Source organism: Triturus cristatus, chromosome 10, assembly GCF_964204655.1.
Source record: "Triturus cristatus chromosome 10, aTriCri1.1, whole genome shotgun sequence".
NCBI lineage: Eukaryota > Metazoa > Chordata > Amphibia > Caudata > Salamandridae > Triturus > Triturus cristatus.
Window position 1 is genome coordinate 558,678,693 of NC_140593.1, and position 15,150 is coordinate 558,693,842.

At 44.2% G+C, this 15,150-nt stretch overlaps 1 protein-coding gene across 1 annotated transcript in view; it reads left to right on the top strand.

Moving 5' to 3' along the window:
* Positions 1-15,150, top strand: part of LOC146789726 (tetratricopeptide repeat protein 21B-like) — a 372,315-nt gene that overhangs the window by 195,543 nt on the left and 161,622 nt on the right. The window contains exon 18 of the mRNA XM_085631186.1: positions 14,246-14,407. Within this exon, the coding sequence (XP_085487312.1) occupies positions 14,246-14,407 (162 nt within the window). The remainder of the gene's footprint in view (positions 1-14,245; positions 14,408-15,150) is intronic.

Genomic DNA, 15,150 nt, shown 5'->3' on the forward strand with positions numbered 1-15,150 from the left:
TTTATTTTTAAGATTTGTAAGTTACCCCTAAGGTATGTCCTTAATGACCATAGTGCAGGGTGCATAGTATTTCAAAAAGCAGGACATGTATTGATTTTATTTTTACATGTCTTGGCAATGAAAAGCATACAGAGTGTTTTTTCACGGTGGCAAGGCTGTCTTTCCCATAGGTTAACCCTGGTCTACACTATTACATTTAATAAGTGCTTTAAGGAAATTGGGTGTATTACATGATGTGGTAGTGAATCCTCACCGTGTAATACTTACCAAACCTTTTAGGACCCTTGGTTTTCATCTGTCAAACCCTCAACTCAATCCTGGGTAGTTGTGGCACTGAGCAGCAAGGCTTACACAGAGGAATACGTGTTAAGCATTTAAGTGCCATTGAGGTCAGTTAGAAGTACTTAGGGTGACCAACTCCGGCAGGGCGCTAGTCAGGGGTCCCGTCAAGGATCCTCAAGAGCAGTTAAATTCCCAGAGATTAAGCAGTCCATCAGTAAAAAGAACAATTGATGGACAGAATGCAAAACAATGTCATACATTCACCCCAGTACAGAGATCTGGACCTAAATCCATTATTTTATTGCTCCCCAGGCCATTCCAGTTTGTACTCAGCCATATGCAAATCAGTCTTGACTCTGCGCCTAATGGGGACAGTCCAGCCCGAACTGCAAGGCCAGGTCCTCCCTGGACTGGAAACAAGCATCCTAGGACCGGTTTCAGGGTTTCACCCCTCATCAGCCAGAATAGCTTGACCCCATAGGCATGGAGATCATGGGACCCACGTCTAGGCATACCCGTCTCACTCGGAGTGACAAATACAGAAAGAACAATTGATGAATAGAATGCAGAACAGGGTCATACATTCAACCCAGTGCAGAGATCTGGGCCTAAATCCATCGTTTTTTAGCTTCCCATGCCATTCCAAAATGAACCCAGCCATATGCAAATCAGTCTTGAACGTCGCCCAATGGGAACAGTCCTGCCTGAACTGCCAGGCCAGGTCCTTCCTGGACTGGAAACAAGCATCATAGGACCAGTTTCAGTGTTTCAACCCTCATCAGCCAGGATAGCTTGACTCCAGTGGCATGGAGATCATGGGACCCACGTCTGGGCATACCCGTCTCACTAGGGGTGACAAATACAGAAAGAACAATTGATAGAATGCAGAACAATGTCATACATTCACCCTAGTATGGAGATCTGGACCCAAATCCATTGTTTTTTTGCTCCCCGTGCTATTCTAGTTTGAACCCAGCCTTATGCAAATCAGTCTTTTATTTTTATTTTTTTAACATATTTTTATTGAACATAATACAGTCCTCAGCTCAACATCATTTTCAAATTGACATAGCAGGAGAGACCTGTGGCACAGGTTTTGCAGTACATGGTGCGCAACTCATCGTATGCAAATAAGTCTTAATTATGGTTTTTAGGGTCTTCATCTCGAGTAAAATGAACTATAAAGGGGCTTTAGTATACCGTCCTCCAGGCCCGTGTGCCAGCTTTAACATCCTACTGTTGGAAGTGCTGGCCAGACACATTGACCCTGAGAATGTATTCGTACTGTTAGGAGATTTCAATGTACATAGTGATCTGGAAGATAATAAAGATGCAAAATCCCTACTGTCAGATCTTTCTCTGTTCGGATTAACCCATATGAACTTGGGCCCCACACACTTAGCAGGTCACACCCTAGACCTTATTTTCACTAATAAACCCACTACGATGACATGTACTCCTCCTACTCAAGTGAGCTGGACGGACCACTATGTCCTAGAATTCCATATGTCTCATTTAGGAAAAGCTCCCTTGCTGGCACAAACTTTTTCTACTACACGCAGGCAATGGCACAAAGTCTCCTCCAAATCGCTTCTAGAGCAATTTGTTGAACCCATTATTGGTTCTACAGATGATGTGGACATGGCGCTGGCCAAGTATAATCATGCCATTTTGAAAGCGATAGATCATATAGCTCCCATAAAAACATTTAAACCATGCGTAGTACGTAAACAAGAAGCTTGGTTCACAGAGCATTTGAAATCGCTTAAACAATCAGCCAGGAAACTGGAAAGGGTGTGGAGGGTGACTCATGATGAAGTTGACAAAAAGCATTACTGGGCAGCTCTCGGCACGTATCACAAAGAAATTCGGCGTGCCCGAAAAACCCATATTGAGTCCCTTCTCACGACCGCAGGTAATAACCCTAGAGTGCTATATCGAACCCTCCAGTCGTTTTTGAAACCGGCTGCATGTGAAACTTCTGAGTCAACATCCCAACAATTATGTAATGAAGTGGCTCAGTTTTTCACCAATAAAATAAACAAGATACATGATGCTATCACTAGATCAAATTTGTCTACCATAGGAGATACACCCCCTCCCCCGGAAGAAAGAATAGAATTAGGAGTGGTGACCTTAGACTCTTTTCCCCCCATTTCTCTGTTAGAAACTGAATGCTATCTAAGTCAGATTAAGAGTGGGAGCCCCCTAGATATCATACCGGCAAGAATTGTACCAACAGTAGGCAAGATTATTGGCTCACAGATCCAATGTCTTGTTAATCTCTCATTGAAGGAAGGCCAAGTTCCTAAGGAATGGAAGAAAGCAATAGTAAGACCGATCAGGAAAAATTCTTCCATTCCCTGGACCGATATGTCCAATCTTAGGCCCATTTCCTTACTCCCTTTCTTGGGGAAACTGACAGAAAACCACGTCAACAAACATGTATCAAATTACATTGAACAGACTGGTAGGTTAGATGGTTCTCAGTTCGGCTTCAGACCCAAACATAGCACCGAATCTGCCCTGCTTTCAGTGACTGACGATCTCCATATGTACCAGGACAGAGGATATTCTGTTATCCTGGTCCTATTGGATCTATCGGCAGCGTTCGATACTATATCACATCAAATCTTAATCGAACGTCTGGTTATGATGGGTATTGAGAACACCGCATTAGCCTGGTTAAAAAGCTTTTTGTCTAATCGTACCCAAACTGTCAGCATGGGCATATTTCAGTCAACAGAGACTTGTATTACGAAGGGGGTGCCACAGGGCTCTTGTCTTAGCCCTACTCTTTTTAACATCTATGTGGCACCCCTGGCCAACATTCTGAGAAATTTTGGGTTCATCCCCGTCTCATACGCAGACGATACACAGCTCTTATTCCCTTTCAAAAAACTCACACAGGAAGTGAGGATGGCCTTCTCAGAAGGCATGAAGGCTGTGGCAAATTGGATGACATCAAATTATCTCCAATGTAACGTAAACAAGACAGAAGTTGTGCTCTTCGGGGAAGTAAGAACGCTGTGGACTCCTGATTGGTGGCCATGCGAGCTTGGCCAAGTGCCAGAACCCAAACAGGTAGTAAAAAACCTAGGGGTTCGGCTCGATCGAGAACTTACTTTCAAACAACACGGCAACTGGGTGGTTGGCCAATGTTTCCATGCAATCGGACTCTTACGTAAAGTTTTTCCAATGTTACCAGATTCTGTTAGAAAAACTCTAGTACAGGCGCTAGTTCTGAGTCGCCTGGATTATTGCAATGGACTCTTGCTGTCAGCTAATGAAAGTGTTCTAGCAAGACTCCAGGTGATGCAGAATACGGCTGCAAGGCTCGTGCTAAATGCCCCTTTGAGAACACCGTCCCAGCCTCTCCTGAATAAATTACACTGGCTCCCAGTTCGTAAAAGAATTCATTTTAAAATGTACTGTCTGATCCATAAGAGCCTTCATGGATGTGGACCCCCTTATTGGATGGATAAATTCATTCCTTACAACCCTACCCGCTCACTTAGGTCAAGCAGCCAACTCCTACTGAAAATACCGATTACTAAGAAGGCCAGACAAGGTGGTAAAGCATTTTCGGTTATCGGATCTACTCTATGGAATACTCTTCCTTTTGAACTTAGGCAATGCCCAGAACATCTAAATTTCAGGAAAAAACTTAAAACTTTCCTATTTTAACAAACTTGAAGGACACACTTTCTGCTACTGCTGATGTCTTCATTTACATCCTTTCTCTTTTCTTCTTCCTATTTTCTGTCTGTGCGCAGAGATACTCTTTATAGAGTCGATTCTAGCGCGTTATAAACCATAAATAAATAAATAAACCCTGTGCTCCATGGGAACAGTCCAGCCCGAACTGCCATGCCAGGTCCTCCCTGGACTGGAAACAAACATCCTAGGACCGGTTTAGGGGTTTCACCCCTCATCAGCCAGGATAGCTTGACTCCAGTGGCATGGAGAGCACAGGACCCAGGTCTGGGCATACCCGTCCCACTTTGGGTGGCAAATGCAAAAAAAAATTGATGGACAGAATGCGGAACAATGTCATACATTCACCCCAGTACAGAGATCTGGGCCTAAATCCAATTTTTTTTTTGCTCCCCTGCCATTCCAATTTGAACCTAGCCATGGGAGTTTCACTTGCCTTTGTCGCACTAAGTGGGAAGGGTATGCCCAGATATGGGTCCCATGCAAACTGTGCCTCTGGATTAAAGCTAGCCAGGCTGATGAGGAGTGATGCCCCAAAATCAGCCCAGGATGCTTGGTTCCGCTCGAGGGAGGGCCTGGCTATGCAGTCCAGCCTGGAATGTATCCGTTGGAGCAGGGTGAAGACTGATTTGCACATGGCTGGGTCCAAAATGGGGTGGCGTGGTGAGCAAAAAAACAACGGATTAAACCAGATCTTTGTGACTGGGGGTGAATGTTTGCATTGTTCAGTATTCCATCCATCATTGGTTTCATTTGCTTTTGTCGCCCTAAGTGGGAAGGGTCTGCCCAGATGTGGGTCCCATGCTCACTGCGCCACTGGATGAAAGCTAGCCTGGCTGATGAGGGGTGATGCCCCGATACCGGTCACAGGATGCTTGTTTCCGGTCCAGGGAGTGCCTGGCTTGGCAGTTCAAGCTGGACTGTTCCCATTGGAGCAGGCTCAAGACTGGTTTGTATATGCTTGGTCCAAACTGGGGTGGCCTGGTGATCCAAAAAAACGATGGATTAAACACAACCCAGATCTTTGTGACTGGGGGTGAATGTTTGCTTTGTTCAGCATTTCGTCCATCATTTGTTTCATTTGCAGTCTTTCAACAGTTGCAGGCACTTTATCCACATTGCGATTGCTTCCTATAGAGTGGCCTGATGCAAAGGATGAAGGATGCTGAAGATCCTCTCAGGATTCTGTGGATGCGTCATGATCAATAGTGGTCTTCCTGCAGAGATTCCTAGTACACGAAGGTGATGAGGGGTTCAAGGTTTCTGGATCGGCGTCCCAGTCATCTGGCACTTTGGGTTCTCTTGGTTTGACTGGGCTCTAGAGACTGCTTCTCCCTGAGCAGGACACAGCAGACGCAGTCCCTCTCTTCTCTAATCACCAGGTGCAGTCCTAGTCTGTGCAGCCACTCTTCACTGGCCCCTCACGCAGTACAGCAGTCCTTCTTCGGTCATCTTCCAAGTTGGTTGGGATCTGAGGTCTGTGTACCAGAGATGCCCTCTTTATGCTCGGAAAGGGCCCTCAGGACAGGATACAGTTGGTAGCCAATGGGCTACCAGGTTCTCTTCCACCTGGTGGCCAATTCCTGTGGAGTGTGGCATCTGGCTATCCCAGGATGAGCCATTCTGTCCGCTCCCAAGATAGCGAGACCCCTCTCTGTGCGTACGGACCTCACTAGCCCACCCACGGGTGTGGTTACCTCAGGGTTACAAGCCCTGGGGAAACTGGTTTTGCAACTGGTTTCCCCTCTTTGCTCCTCTTGCCAGCCTGTGTACCTCAAAAATGGGACAGCCCTCCCTCTGGGTTCCCATATCTGCTCTTTGAAGCCTGCCTTTTGTGGCTAACACGTAAGTGGCTTCCTGCAGGAGGGAGGAGATACCTCCCTGGCCTGCAATCTCTCATTGTTCTCCTTCCTGAGAGTTGTTGGCACGTCTCTCCAGGAGGGCAGAAAGTTGTCTCATGGAGCAGGCTCCATGTGCTCATGGAATGCATAGGCTTTATAAAGGCAACAAAGTTGCAGCTTTGCTAAAGCTGCACACTGCAACAAGTTACATTTATTTCGACCTGAGCTACAAGTTGGGCTTAATGTAACAAGTTGTTTGATACCTTGGAGTGCTCACGTTGGTCTCACCATTCAGGAGTTAGCATAGCTTAGGGGTCAGCATGTAATCCTGTACCTGCCAATTGGACAACCAAGTCTTGCCCCAGTAAAACTGGGGATTTGCGTGTTTAACTACCAGGACATGTAAAGTACATGTCCTGCATGTGGCATATGCTGCACCCTGCCTTTAGGGCTCGGTAGGCCTGTCAAAGAGGTGACTTACACACCTGTCCTGGGGAAGTGCTCGCTTTGCAATTGCTTCAAATGGCAAAAGTCGGGCTTGTCGTGCACGACTGCTTTACCAGTCTTCAGTGGCGGACTGGGGGACTTGCTTTACTTGCGGGATTTCCAGGGTGGCTGCAAGCCCTAGAGTGCTCCTTTAACTTACATGCCCTGGGTACCAGAGTACCATTTACTAGGAACTTACAGGTAAGTTAGCCATTTCCAATTCAATTTAGCCAATTCGACATACACTTAACCCCTTAACTGCTGGGCCTTCCTCCCCCACCGCCCCCAGTGCCGAGTCCTTTTTTAGCTACTTGGGGTAGTTTGCGCTTAGGTCTTTAACTTTTTGACCACATAATGTATCCACACCAAATTTGCGTCCTTTTCTCCCAACATCATGGGGATTCTAAAGGTACCCAGGGTTTGTGGATTCTCCTGGAGGGTTCCCAGAAATTAGCCAAAATACAGGAATGTTTTTATTTTTGAAAAATGATTAAAAAAAGGCTACAGATGAAAGCGTTGTGGGGTTGTGGTGCTGAAATCACCATCTTCACAATTTTCAGGGACAAACACTTTTGTCAGAAAACAAAAATTTGTTACAGTTTTGTCATTTTTCTGTGACATAGCCTATTTTTGCTAATTATTGTGCTTTCAAACTCTTTCCAGTAAATGGTAGAAATGGGTATGAAAGCAATAATGGATCCTGGAAAGCTATACATTTTAGAAAAGTAGACAAAATTCTAAATTCATCAAGGGATCATTTGTGTAGATCCTTCAAGGTTTCTTTATTGAAACTAACCGTTGAATATAGGAAAAATTGAAAATTAGTTGAAAAAAAGACATTTGTGTCAACGTTTTCACGTGTAACTTATAATTACGACAGCTATTTGAAAGCAATATACCGTTACATCCGATGGACCTTTCTGGTTGTGGGGATATATAGGACTTGTAGGTTCACCAAGAACCCAACGAACCCAGAGCCAATAACTGAGCAGCGTCTTGCAGTCGTTTTTTATTATGTACCGAGTATATTGCAATTATTCTGGGAAAATGTATACATGGAATAATCGGTATGAAAGACACCTATGTATTTCTGAAATGGGAACAAATTATAGAGTTTAGAAACCGTAGATATTTGCACATTTCCGAAATTGGGAGTACCATACTAGCATATAGGTCATTTTTCAAAATGACTTCTTTTTTATACATTGTCTTTCATTTGGAAGGCAGAAATGCATCGAAAGTCAATGATAACATTTGCTCTACAATTCTGTGGTACCCAAAGTCTCCCGATAAAAATGGTACCTCACTTGTGTGGGTAGGCCTAGTGCCCGCAACAGGAAATGGCTCAAAAGGCAACGTGGACACACTTCATTTTAACGGTGAAAACTGACATCTTTTTTTGTAAAGTGCCTAGCTGTAGATTTTGAACCATACCTCTGCCGGCACCTAGGGAAACCTATCAAACCTATACATTTTTGAAAACTAGACACCCAGGGGAATCCAGGATGGGGTGACTTGACTGGCTCTCACCAGGTTCTGTTACCCAGAATTCCTTGCAAACCTAAAAATTAGTCCAAAAAAACACATTTTCCTCACATTTCTGTGGTGGATAGTTCTGGAATCTGTGTGGATCAACAAAATTCCACCCACCCCGCGTTCCCCAAAGTCTTCCGAAACAAATGGTACCTCACTTGTGTGGGAGGCCCAAGTACCTCGACAGGCAAGGTCCCAAAACACATTGAGGCGACATCAAAATTGCCTATCAAAATACAACCTGGTTTTGCAAGGGGGGTCACCTGGGTATTTGGCCCTGTGCCCGGCGGCCAGCTAGGGAAACCTACCAAACCCACACATTTCTGAAAACTAGATACCCGGGGAATTCCAGGGAGGTATGGCTTGCATGGATCCCCCTCGATTTCTTACCCAGAATACCCTGCAAACCTCAAATTTAACTGAAAAAATCACTTTTTCCACACATTTTTGTGCTGGACAGTTGTGGCATCACCGGGCTGACACAAATTTCCTACCACCCAGCATTCCCCTAGGTCTCCCGATTAAAAATGGTGTCTCACTCATGTGCTTTTCAGGGCATGTTGGGTAAAAAAAAAACTGTGAGAGCCACACGAGTCATTCACCCTTGTACTTCCCCCCTTTGTCTACTACTCAAAAATGTGAAGGTTTGCCTAGGTGACAGCTGAGCTAGGGCACAAAGTTCCATGCTACCCATATTGAGAAAATAATGATTTCTAAATGGCCATTACACCGCCACAAATCTCAATCTAACACTAATTTGGTAAACTAATCCACCACTTACACTGGTTGGTTTTAGCACCTCCATAAACGCTGGCTTCAGAGCACAAATACTTATCAAAGTATATAAATATTGAAGCCAAGCTTCTGAAGGTGAGCCATGAAGCCACTTCACGGCACCAACCGCTTTATGGTCCCTTCACACGCCATTCACACACCACACACAAGACTTCCATACCACCAGCCACGCGCTCAAACAACCAAATCACTTGCACTCACACAAACATACCGACGCCATGCAAGGGCCCATCACATTCATATGCCACAAGACATAATGTTTGACTACATTTTACCACCTGTCAAGTCTCCCCCTCCTTCTTCCTGAACGTTACCGAACGCATGCAGAGTGAGCCTTTACTAATGGCTTCCAAGACAGCCACATGAGGCTCAAAAAGACATGTCTTTCATGGGCCTTTAGCGCACTCACTATGCTAAATCCAACTCCTTCCCGTTTGTGAATGCAAGTTGGGGGGTGTCCGAGTATCCTTGTAGGCCATATCTCAAACTAAGCGAGCATATCTACCTTTGAAACTAAGGCAAACATGCTGTAAGGTTTCAAAAGATAACATCATAAACTATAAAGAACGGATGAATGTGAAACACGGGTAGCCCATGACAACGTAGCATATGTCCAATTCACCGTTATGTACAGTGACTGTAATGCACTCATCATACAGCAAACTGACCATCTACTAAGTTCTAACGGAGGATGAACATGGCAAGCAGCATTGACCCTTTAGTACTATAGTAAATTCAGTGCGAGTGTGGCAGCAATGGATTTGAATCCATGGGTGAAGATGAAGTCATGACGTGTATCTATACTTCCTTTACTATCTGCCTTGTACCTTTGCAATATTCCTTGGAGAGCGCACCTACCATAAGCTGTTCTAACCCGTTTTCATGTCTGTCCTCATCAGAGTCCTAACTAATTCTGTCTAATTGTCAAGAGAGCAAAACCAAAGGGGATGATGGACGGAGTGTTGAACATTGCAAGCACTCACCCCCAGTCAACTGATCTGGATTTAATCCATCATCATTCTTTAGCTCACTCCGCCACCCCAGTTCAGACAAGTCCATATGCAAATCAGTCTGACCCTGTGCCTCATGGGAACAGTCCAGCCCGAACTGCCAAGCCATGTCTTCCCTGGACCGGCAACAAGCATTTTTGTAATTGTCAAGAGACCCTATACTAATGCCTTCCATCTCTAGTTACTTGAAGCATGAGTAAACATTACTGTCACATGTTATCAATGCTCTCACTGTGCTAAATCCAACTCCTTGCAGTTTTTGGATGCAAGTTGGTGGTGCCAAAGTATGCCGCAAAGTCATTCCTCGAGCTGAGCAAGCATATCTATCTTTGAAACTAAGGCAAACATGCTGGAAATTTTCAAAAGTTTTCTAAAGCTAACACCATAAACCATGAAGAACGGTTGAATGTGAAACATGGGTACTCCATGACAATGTGGCATATGTTGTGTCCACCAGTATGTGCAGCGTGGAGACTATAATACACTTATCAATTGTCGAACAGCACAACTGCCACGTTCTCAAAGCAGATAAAGTTGTTGAAGTCTATGATTTCCTGAAGTAGAGGAAGAAATATTCTGCAGCTGCTTGCGTAGTGAAGGAGTTGCCCACAGACAGTAGGTATCCATTCCCACCAATTGAAAGGTTTACCTATCGGCAGCTCCACCTCATTCAATTTCCTAGTATTTTGTTTTAGTGTGATACAACATAAAGCAAGTAGGAAAACAGAAGGCAGGCTTACTTGGGCACTGGGGACAGTAAACACGAGTCTCCTGCCCCTTTCCCTGCATCGAGCACACTTTACAACGACGACATGGTCGCTCCTTTTTGGGTGTTGCAGGAATTTGATCAGCAAAGTGTCGGTCCTGCAGCCTTGCCATGTCTTCCAGAACACATGAAGTGGAAGCTGCTGCTTCTGTAGCAGTGAGACTTTCAATCACAGACCACAAAGTCAAGGAAAGCCATTAGTCTTCCTGTGGTGGTCTCACGATAAATAACATGCGCATTGTATGTTGCCATCTGGATCAGGTGCGTAAACAGTTTCTTATACCAAGTGCGAGTTTTACGACTCGCATTGTATGGCTGAAGAACCTGGTCGTTCTTGTCCACCCCGCCCATGTACTTGTTGTAATCAAGTATACAGGTGGGCTTGTGGACTTTGGCCATCTGACCCCAAACCATGACAGGGGAAGTGCTCTCAGTATGAATTGTAGTGAGCACATACACCTCATGCCTATCTGAGAACTTGACTGCGAGCAGTTCGTTGGAACGCAACGCAGTGCTCTGGGATTTCTGGAGCTTCTTGCAAACAAGCTCCTGCGGGAATCCTTTGCGGCGACAACAAATTGTACCGCAAACCACGGTGCCAGCTTTGTAGAGCTCACTGAACAGCTCTACTCCTGTATAGAAATTGTCCACATAAAGGTTATAACCTTTGCGAAGTGGTGGCTGGACAAGCTCCCATACGATCTTTCCTGTGACCGCAAGCGAGGGAGGGCAACCTACAGGGTTAAGAGTTGTCCTTCCCTGTATACACACCCAAGCTGTACACATAGCCAGTCGAGCTCTCACACAGCATGTACAGCTTGATGCCATAGCGAGCGCGTTTGCTCGGAATGTACTGCCTAAACAGCAGCCACCCTTTATACAAGATCAAGGACTCATCAATGGCTATATTCTTTCCTGGAGTATAAACCTCTGGAAACCTGGCAGACAAATGTTCCACGACAGGCTGAATTTTGAACAACCTGTCATGGTCTGGATGGTCCCGAGGCAATGCAGCGGAATTGTCTGTGCCCAGGTATGGTGCGAAGATGGGGGTTGACCAAACCGTGCGAGTAGACCAGTAGGATAGCAAGGTTGGTTTATGCACAACCCCATCGCGGCATGCTGACGTCACAGATGGGTGGTAGGGGGTGCGGGGGGAGACCAGGAATGCCTTCAGTGTCTCCCCCGGGAAAAAAAAAAAAAAATCTCCTGTGCTTTTTACTGGCGGTTTAAAGGTGGGCCGCCATTGGCCGACGCATGCACCAAAGGGGTTAACGGTCAGGGCACTGAGCTCTGGTTAGCAGGTCCTAGTGCATTCTCAGTCGAAAAACCAGCAGAATCTGTTGAAAAACCTGAGGGTGACCATACAAAAAGGGACATTTCCTTACAAGTGCTAAATTCATTTGGGTGTAGCTAAAAAAAATGGCTCAAGGACTCATTTTAAGAGGAATTTAAAATCTAACTTAATGGTAACGTTGGACTTTATATTATTTTAGAACTGACACATTTAGGATGTTGTCATTTTCCTTCCCAAGTCAAAAGGCTTTCCTCTGTGTCCACCTGTCATCTGACCACTGATGACTCCCCAGTGGTGAAATGTGCATTGCTTCGAGACAGTGGACAAAAGGTCCTGGGAGCAGGGATGGGGACTCCTCCCTTGATGGGATGGCCATGGGTCTGTGCCCAGTCCCTTCCTAAACTTCAAAGAATGCCTTACTTGTCACTGGCATATGAACCTCACACCTAGGCCTGCTGCCGCTTTGTCTCACTAGTCAGGCTGGCAACAAACCCAGTGGGGTTAGTGGAATTGATTAGAATGGGTATCAATGTGGATCCCACAGACCTCTCCTCAGAACACTCCTGGTACTGTGAGGCATCAGATGAAGGACTGCCTTGCTGTCTGAGATGCCTGAAGGAAGACTGGACCTGTGTGGCTTGAACCCACGACCCCAGAAGTGACCCAAGGGCCAAATCAACAAATGTTGACTTGTGACATGCACGTAATGCTGTGTCAATATGGTATTTGTATGTAGTGGTGGTGCCCAAAAATGGCACAGGCTTCATAGGTGAAGGCTACTGGAGGACCAGAATGCATCACCCCAAACATGAAAATTGTAAGGACCAAGTTAAAGTCTCAGTAAAAAGAAAAAAAAATCACATAGCTGAGTAGGTATTCTGGAGAATCTTCAGAAAACTCAAGAACCGGCAGAGATTAAACAAATGACCTTACTCTAACAATGCCTCTTTGTTGCATTTATGATGAGACCCTTTCTGGACAAGGAGAAGATAAAGTTAATTATGAGGCTCTGCCAAAACAATGATCCACCTCCCAGTCTCCAAAACAAGAAGAGAACGTTATGATGTAGTTTTATCATAGCAAATTCTGCCCTGCCACTAAACTCCAATAATTTTATATTTTACGTTGGTCACCCTCTTAAGGTTACCCTTAGTGGGAGGATGTTAATACTTTACCAGGTGTCGCCTCAATATCCTCTTCAGCTAAGATGACCCTTTCAGTTTCTCTTCATGCATTTTCAAGGAGTAAGTCAATAAGGATTTAGACACAATCTGTTAGACAAATAATACATGTTCATGCATTAACCTCAGTTTGAAGGATTTTTTTTTACAAATGAGAACACTTATTTAGTGACAGAACCATGTGTGACTTAAGAGAATGGGTATGAACATTCTGTACAGTTGTGCTCTCCACAGAGTTATAAGACAAATTTTTATCATGTTGTTTACTACATTCATAGCTGAAGAATGTCTGACTCTTACCGTTGCACTTGTATCCAGGATTGAATCCAGAGCAGGTTAAAACTACAAGCTCTCAATATGTCACTACATTAACACTAAGCATAAATTCGGAAAATGCCAGAAAAACTCATTAGCAGGAGCATAAACCATGGCTTTACGCATTCTGACAGTTCTTCCTTCTACATAAAAAATATATCAAAAGCAGTTGGAAATGTACTCCTTTACAATTAGGTCTACGTATAACATACACTTCCAGTTTTTTTTTTTTATTCACAAAGGATTCTAGGGGAGACCTTAGTGGTGACTTATATGTAAACATAAGGTAGTTTGATACTTTGGAAGTACCTGTAAATCCAAAATCGAATTTGCATATAAATTTAAGATAAAGGCTTTAAGATCACAGCAGGCACCACAGTAAAGCACACTTAAGTGCATTAAGTCTACTGGACCTCTAAACCTACATGCCCTATTATATACTAGGGACTTACAGCTAGGCTGTCGGCACCAATTATTATTACACCTAATTAGCATATCCTTTTAATCACAGCAATGGCCTTGGGCCTGGTAAGCAAGGCCCAGGGCGCAGTCAGTCCGTTACCACGGGTAGCAAGCAAAAACATAGGGGAGATCGGGGCAAAAAGGATGACTTTCTCACACACTGCATTCCATGCAAATAAGTAACACTTGGCATTGTGGAGATGCATGATGTGTACCCTCTCCATCCATATTACAGATGCGGCCATACAAGTTTATGCTGTAATTTAAAAGTACCCGGAGTGTACAATAAGCAGGCGCAAATGACTTTTGTGCCCCTAGGGCACATCCATAATCAGGCAGTTGGTGTCAGTGGGCTACAACGGGTTCAAGTCAGTACAGGCTTTAGTTTGATGAAAATACATTGTAATTGAAAAATCATGTGTTGAAGTTCAAATTCCAAAACAAACGTGCCCCTTCCTATTTCCCACAGTATTTCTGTATCCATATTTCTGTAGACTCCTTCGTTCCCTTCAAATTATTTTTTCTTATTATTTCTTGCTACTCTTTTATTTCTTCCACAGGTTCAAGGGTGAACCCAACGAGGCACTAAAATTTTTCAACAAGGCACGAAAAGACAGTGACTGGGGGGAACGTGCCATTTACAATATGGTTCAGATCTGCCTCAACCCAGACAATGAAATTGTGGGCGGTGAAGTGTTTGAAGAACTCGATGAAAACAAAAGGTAAATTTTGCTCTCACCATTAAGAATTATGGTTTTGATATACTTTAAAAATTGAATTTTTGTTTATTCTTGCTGTAATGTATTCACATAATCATTGGCAAAGAACGATGAACTTTCTAATAGTACATTCTCTATTAATTTTTTTAAAGCACTATTACTATGCAATTAAAGTTCTGTTTCCAAGTTAGGTAATACATTTTCTAATTTTGGACAGCTCATTGCTCTGGGCCATATGGAATCAAATTATTGATTCCAGTGATAATTCCATTGTCTTGTATAAAGTTGTCTTGCCATTTATGCCTTTCTGCTTGCTTCCACTTGAGAGAACTTGGACAAAAACTCCAGTTGCCATCCCAACCACCTTTCTCCCCTCTTAGGTCTGCCTCACCCTCACACACTACCCACGCTGAATTCTGCCTTCCATCCAACATCAACAGGGATTTTCTCAATAGATAACTTTACAGTGATTCACAGCAAAATTGTATTTGTCCATTCATGGCTTCTGTAACTGGTTAACATTTACCATCACTGGACCCGAGTGAAACAAGCATTTGCAATGCAATCGTTCTCGCCTTTGGGACCTTATATGTATTTAGCATGCAGCACATTAGCCTGGGTGCTGAAACATCTACTGTTCTTTACCATGGAGGGAAAGTAAGCACCAAACTGTGTGACACACTAGGTTTGGGAACACATGGAGAGAAATATTGCCTTTCAGCGGTAAAAATGGTATACTCCAAAGC